Source organism: Dromiciops gliroides, chromosome 1, assembly GCF_019393635.1.
Source record: "Dromiciops gliroides isolate mDroGli1 chromosome 1, mDroGli1.pri, whole genome shotgun sequence".
Taxonomy (NCBI): Eukaryota; Metazoa; Chordata; class Mammalia; order Microbiotheria; family Microbiotheriidae; genus Dromiciops; species Dromiciops gliroides.
The window spans coordinates 678,533,201-678,540,400 of record NC_057861.1 but is presented as its reverse complement, the minus strand read 5'-3'; the positions used below and the strand labels follow the sequence as shown (position 1 = coordinate 678,540,400).

Sequence of the window (7,200 nt, the reverse complement as noted above, 5' to 3'; positions counted from 1 at the left end):
TTTCTCCATTCCCACAGGTATTCCCCATGCCTTGTATCCCCCAGCGTTCTTTATGCCCACAGGTGTTCATTATGTCCACAGGGGTTCCCATCTCTAAGAGGATGCCTCCATCTCCACAGGTGTCCATTACACACACAGGTACCCCCGATTTTGATAGGTGTTTCTATCTTGACAGGTATCCCCAATCCCCACGTGTCCATTAGACCCACGGGTCTTCCCGCGCCGCTTCTGACAGGGGTCCTTTTCCCAGTTAGTGTCCCCCCTCCCCCATTCCCACAAGGGCCGGATTGGAGGATGAGGAAGGTGGGCAAAGATGCACCTACCGGAGCTGTGCCGAGGCCATGGCCTGCCCGGCCCCCACTGCCACCTGCTGCCTCGGCTCCACTCCCACCGTCTCGTCCAAACCAGCGCTGGCTCTGACTCTCCTGCCCTCCTTTCCCCCGCCAGCGCGCCCCCCTCCTCACCATGCTGAGCCCCGCTCCGCCCCGCCCCCGCACTCCTTCGTCCCCAGTCGGTGTTTGGATGGTGGGGGTGGGAGTCCCGGGGGTCTCTCTGGAGCCGCCCCTGCCTTTCTCTTTATCTGGTTTAGTCCTATCAGCGAGGTTGGGGCTTCCTTGGCTCTTCCAGAGCGCTCCGCCCCCCTCCACCCCAACCCCGAGCCCCCTGCCTCAGTCCCCTCCTCCGCCTCCCGCCCCCCGCCCAGGTCCTAGCCCCAGCGCCCACCCGTGTTTGCTGAATGAGTGGGTGAGTGACTATGCCTGAGTGTGTCTGAGCCGCTGACTGCATGCGCTGGGCTGTGTCTGTATATGGGCAGACGTACAACGTCGGACCTGAATGGACCTTAGAGATCCAGCCCCTTCCTTTTACAGATGAGAAACTGAGGCTCACAGTTGTGAAGGGACTTGCCGAAGATCACATAGCTCACGAGTGGCATCTCTGGGACTCGAACCCAGATCTCCTGAGCAGACTGGTCAGAGGACCTGACTCTAAAGGGCTGAATTTCACCTCGGTTAGTTACTGCCTATGTGAGGCTGGCCAAGTCCCTTGCTCTTGCTGGGTCTCAGTATAGCACAGCATTTGTATCTCTGCAGGTCTCTGGGTCCATCTAGGTCCATGGAGTATCCGCAGAGCCCCCTTCCCCTCCCATCTCCTTCCATGCCCCCCAACTTTTCTCAGCTCTCTCTCACCAGAGACTATTTGCCTTTGCCCTCCACTTATCCCCCCTCCCCAATCTGCTCATTCTACCTCTGGTACCTTCAAGGGGCCAACCTGGACAAGGCAGGGAAGGGGAGAGCTAGAAGATGCAATGGACAGAGCATTGGATCTGGAGTCAGGAAGCCCTGAGTTCGTATTAGACCACAGACATTAACTAGCTGGGTTGCCATGGGCAAGTCACTTAACCGCTCTGTGCCTCAGTTTCCTTCTCTGTAAAATGGGCATAATGATAGCACCTACCTCCCAGGTGTGTTGAGGACAAAATGAGATATCTAGAAAGCACTTTGCAGACCTTAAAGCACATATGAATTCTAGCTGTTGCTGTTGTTGAACTACACACTCCTCCCCAGGAAGTTTCAGGGACTCGTGTTCATGTTTTGTTCAACTAGAGGAGATCTCGGGGGTATAGAAGGGAGAGAGAGGGGAGACAGAAAAGCTAGACTCAAAAGGGGATCCTTAGAGTTGGGGCAGAACTCCTCTTCCAGATTTTTCCTTTCTTTCATGGCCATTGCCCATGACTCCTGCCTTTTTGCCCCAGGGAGAGCCGTCTGATTATCTTTTTTTCCCTCAGGTCTGAGCAGATGAACAGATAGGTCATGGGCTCCTATCCCCCATATTCCACTGCTCCTCTGCCCCACTCTCATCAATGCCAAAATAAGAGTTGGCACAAGAAAGAGACACATTTCCCAGCTCCTCCCCGCCAACCCCCTGCTCTCCTGATGGGAAAAAGCAGACACTGCCACCACCCCCTGCTGCCACTACCAGAGCCTCTGTCTGGGTTGGGGTAGGAGGGAGGGGGCAGCCGGGGGCCCCTGGGGAGTCTGGCATGAGTGAGATGAACCACTCAGAATAGGGGTTCTTAACTTTTTTTGTGTTGGCAATGTGGGGAAGCCTATGAACCCCTTCTCAGAATAATGCTCTTAAATAAAAATATTTCAGATTACAAAAGAAAATTGTTAAATTGAAATACAGTTATGAACACTTTTTTTTTTTTGGTGAGGCAATTGGGGTTAGGAGACTTGCCCAGGATCACACAACTAGTAAGTGTCAAGTGTCCGAGGTTGGATTTGAACACAGATCCTCCTGACTCCAGGGCCGGTGCTTTATCCACTGCAACACCTAGCTGCCCCTAACATTTTTTAAAAAGGTAATGGACCCCCAGATGAAGACCACCTTCCTTAAAATCATGTGGCTTTTGAATGAGAGAATCTTGGTATCTTCTATCCTAAAGTCTTAGGTAATGGACAGGCTGTAGCTGGTCCAGGGCATGCAGGGGAAGTTCTCTCATTTGTCCCTTCTCTGGGCTCGCATGGCCCAAGTTCTGTTTTAGGGGAACCTGGCCTTTAGAGAGAGAGGTCTTTGGTTCTTTATGCCCCAACCCAGGGAGAATCACTTAAAGCTTAAGTTGGATTCATGACTCCAAAAGGGACTTGGGATACAATCAAGGCAGGTCAGCTCCCTAGGACAGCCATTTATTTATTGTAGACCGAAAAGCAATGTTTAAAACAAAAGATGGACAAGTATATGCTGCCTTAAATCAACAAACTAACTTATAATTCAGGCTCTCACCGAGAGTTCTCTCCTCTTTTTGCCTCAACACCCCTTAATATCGTTCTTCACTCCCTCCTCTTTTCACCCAGTCTCTGATAACAAGGTTGTTGTTCAGTTGTTCTAGTCGTGTTTGACTCTTTGTGATCCCATTTGGGGTTTTCTTGGCAAAGAGACTGGAGTGGTTTTGTCATTTCCTTCTCCAACTCGTTTTACAGATGAGGAAACTGAGGCAAACAGTGTTAAATGACATGGCCAGGGTCACTGGCAAGTGTCTGAGACCAGATTTGAATTCAGGAAGATGAGTGTCCCTGACTCCAGGCCCAGCACTCTAACCACTATACCACCTAGCTGCCCTTGATAATGAGGTAGTTAGTCAAGACCAATCGTTCACATATGCCCATGATCCCAACTGTCCCTCTTCTTTAGTAGATTACTCCCTCAATCTTTGTCCTCCTCTCTAATCTTCAACTTTCTCCTAAATACTGATTTGCTTCTCTACTGCCTTAAACATGCTCAACTCTCCCACCCTCCAGTTTTTTTTTACTAGACAACCAACCCCCTTAAGCTATTATACTATAAACCTCCTCTTTCTTCAGCCAACCCCTCCCCCCAAAAGCTATTTTCCTTTCCCTGATTTCCCTTTCTCTCCTCTCACTCCTCAATCCTTTGTCATCTAGCCTCCAACTTCATCACCCACCTGCAAGTGCCCCCTCCAAAGTCAATGGTGATCTTTTATTTGTCAAATCGGACACTCTTAGTCCTTATTCTTTTTGACTTCTTGGCTGCATTTGACACCACTGATCTTCTTTTGTTCCTCCTGTCCCAGTTCTGTTTTTGTTATGTTACCTCCCTCTGGTTCTCCTCTGCTAACAAATGACCTCCAGACCCATAAAGGGACCTGAAATGAAGGAGTCCAATACACCAATTAAATGCACTTATCGTCAGAGTAAAGGCTTGTAGGAGAGAGAAGACCCTACAAGAGAGTAGAGAGGGAGAAAGAGTTCTCATCTGCTCCAAGGGGAGAGAAAGGGGGTGAGATAATAGAGCTTTTTTTTTTTTTTTTTTTGGTGAGGCAATTGGGGTTAAGTGACTTGCCCAGGGTCACACAGCTAGTGCATGTCAAGTGTCTGAGGCCGGATTTGAACTCAGATCCTCCTGACTCCAGGGCCGGTGCTCTATCTACTGCGCCACCTAGCTGCCCTGATAATAGAGCTTTTAGAAGCTTTCAGAGGGGCAGATGGGTGTTAGGGGAGAAGATATCCATAGGTAAAATAAGCCAGGGAGTTAGGTGCTCAGAAAATCCTCAGTCTGCAGCTGCTGCTCAAGGCTTCCCTTGAGCCATTCAAGGCTGGTCCAACCCCTGAAGCCATTTCTAAGTTCATCTCAAGTTCACTTTGCAAAGGATCACTGATATGTCAAGCAGCTCTGAGCCTCAGAAATCCTTCTAATTGGCTGGTTGTTGTGTAGCTCCATTGTCCTGCTCCTCTGTAAAGAAGGGATGTCTCGGGGCAGCTAGGTGGCACAGTGGATAAAGCACTGGCCTTGGATTCAGGAGGACCTGAGTTCAAATCCAGCCTCAGACACTTGACACTTAACTAGCTGTGTGACTCTGGGCAAGTCACTTAACCCTCATTGCCCTGCAAAAACAACAACAACAACAACAAAAAAAGGAAGGGATGTCTCAACATATAGTATAGTCTTTACAGGGCTCCTAGCCACACCTCCTGAACCTGTCTGAACATTCATGAGTCTCTTTTGCTCGATCAACATCCATCTCATGTGCTCCTAACAGTGGGTCTTGTCCTAGGTTCTTTCTCTTGGTGACTTCATTAACTCCCCATGAGTGTAAAAACCATCTCCTTGAGGATAACTACCAGATCTACAGATCCAGCCTCAATCTCTCTCTTGAGCTCTAATCCCCCATGACTAACTACCTATTGGTGGTACCAATTAGAGGCAGCTAGGTGGCAAGGTGGATAGAGTTCTGGGCCTGGAGTCAGGAAGACCTGAGTTCAGATCTGACCTTAGACCTTACTAGCTGTGTGACCATGGGCAAGTCATTTAACCTCTGCCTCAGCTTCCTCAACTGTAAAATGGGATACTAATAGCACCTACCTCCCAGGGTTGTTATGAAGCTGCAATGAGATAATATTTGTAAAGTACTTAGCAGATTGCCTGGCATGTTGTAGGTACTTAATAAACACTTGTTCCCCTCCCTCCCTTCCCCATTGGACATTTCAAACTGGTGTCCCTTTAACATCTTTATTTTTTATTTTTTGGTGAGGCAATTGAGGTCACACAGCTAGTAAGTGTGAAGTCAAATTTGAACTCAGGTCCTCCTGACTCCAGGGCCAGTGCTCTATCCACTGCCCCATCTAGCTGCCCCGCCCCTTAAACACCTTTCTTTCCTTTTTTTTTTTTTTTCAGGGCAAGTGGGGTTAAGTGACTTGCCCAGGGTCACACAGCTAGTGTTACGTGTCTGAGGTCAAATTTGAACTCAGGTCCTCCTGAATCCAGGGCCAGTGCTCTATCCACTACACCACCTAGCTGCCCCACCCCTTAAGCATCTTAAACTCAACAGGTCCAAACCAGAACTTATTATCTCCCCTCTCCAACTCTCCACTCTTCCAAATTTCCCCATTTCTGTTGAGGACACCACCATTCTTCCATTATCCTTCACTACTCACTTGCCCTCACCCCACATGTCTAATCAATTGTCAAATCTTGCCAATTTGACCTTCACTCCATTTCTTGGAGCTAAGCCCTTTTTTCTGCTTACATAGATACTACCTTTTAACACATTAATTACTCTTCTCCACATCGTGTTGGTATCAGCCTAATGGCCTACTTGCTATTTCTAACACATGGTTTGATCTCCTATCAAAAGCACAAGGCATAAGGATTGCCTGGAGCACTCTCCCTCTTCACACTCCACCCTCCCACCCCCATCCCTGGGTTTCTCTAAGACCTAATTTAAGTGCTACTTCCTTCAGGTGGCTTTTCCCTCAAAGGCTACCCTCTACTGTAAGGGGGCAGAATCATTTTGCCCTAATTATGCCAATTATAGGGTAGTATAGCTCCAAGAGAATAATGAGATACTAAAGAAAGAGAGGCTCATACCAGCTTGGTTATTAGTAGGTTAATTGGGGGAGCTTACTCATAAGATGTCAGTCATCCTGGGAGGCGGGAGAACAGAATGGTGGATCCCCACACCAACCCCAGGCCAGGTCAGATATTATATAGAAACAGAACAAAGAATGCATAGAACCAGGGATGGCCCAGGATCAACGAGCAAGTTTTCCCATGGGATAGTTGGAGCTTTTTCGCTGTTTACATTTACTCAAGGGAGTTTACATTCTCTGTGAGACTCGAGGTCCTGTTCCTAGGCTCTGGTTACCACTGTCCACTTTACCCCTTGTGACTTGCTTTTATGATCTTTCCGATAATATCTTCTGCAAAGTTCCCTAAGTGGGGCATGAATGGTTTTGTTAACATGGAGGAAGCAGAGGAGCCTACAGTGGAGGCACAATCCACAACAGTATTACAAGCAGAAGTAGAGAACAACATGACCAATAAGAAAATTACCACCATCGTTACTCATCCCACCCCTAGGGAGGCAAAGAAGAATCAGTGATATTTGGGGATTAGTGGGAGAACTGGATTTCGAAACTTAACTTATCAGGCTAGCTGAATTTCTGAACTAAGTTCAGATATAAAGACATGGCTTGGGCAATTTCACAACATGTTGGGGACGATAATAAAATGGTTTCAATTATGAAATGGGATGAAAGTCATCTGATTTTCTCAATCCCCTCCCCCCCGTTTTTTGTCAATGGGAGACTTGTCACAATTTCCCCTGGCAAGTTAATGAAAAGACAAACAAGATTGACCAATCACAGTACAAGCCACAGTAAGAATGCTTAAAACCATGGACTAATTTTACATGACACCAATATAACTGAGAGAACTCAGTATACAGATACAGTGAAACAAAAAGCCAAAGTAATACAATAATGACCATCAACATCGGCTAACATCAAGTCTTTTTGTATGTTACCCAATGTCCATTTAATCAACACATTTTATCTTGGATCTCAGATGTCCCATGTGGTTGTCTGGTCTCTAGAAACATCTTCTCTTGGACAGTGTGGGATAGGTTTCTTCTTTAGTAGATTTGCTTCTCTGGTTCCAACTTACTTGTAGAGACTTGTAGATTTTCCTGCTAAAACCTTTTACAAAACAGACCTCAATACAAGTTGGTACAGCCTCTCAAATTGTACTTCTCCAATAACTAGTTCATGTGGTGAAAACCAGCTGAAAGCTTAGGGTTCTGATCTAATCAACAATAAAACTATAAGTGGAACATCAAATTAGGAACCCATAGTTCACTTGAAACTTCAGAGAATTTATGTGTTTACATGTACCATTAGAATC

The 7,200-nt window shown here is 47.1% G+C and overlaps 1 protein-coding gene across 1 annotated transcript in view; it reads left to right on the top strand.

The window, feature by feature from the left end:
* Positions 1-341: 341 nt before the first annotated feature.
* The window catches only part of TLR9 (toll like receptor 9), a 33,494-nt gene continuing 26,635 nt past the window's right edge, over positions 342-7,200 (top strand). The window contains exons 1-2 of the mRNA XM_044000926.1: positions 342-525; positions 704-744. Coding sequence (XP_043856861.1) covers positions 342-525; positions 704-744 — 225 coding nt within the window. The remainder of the gene's footprint in view (positions 526-703; positions 745-7,200) is intronic.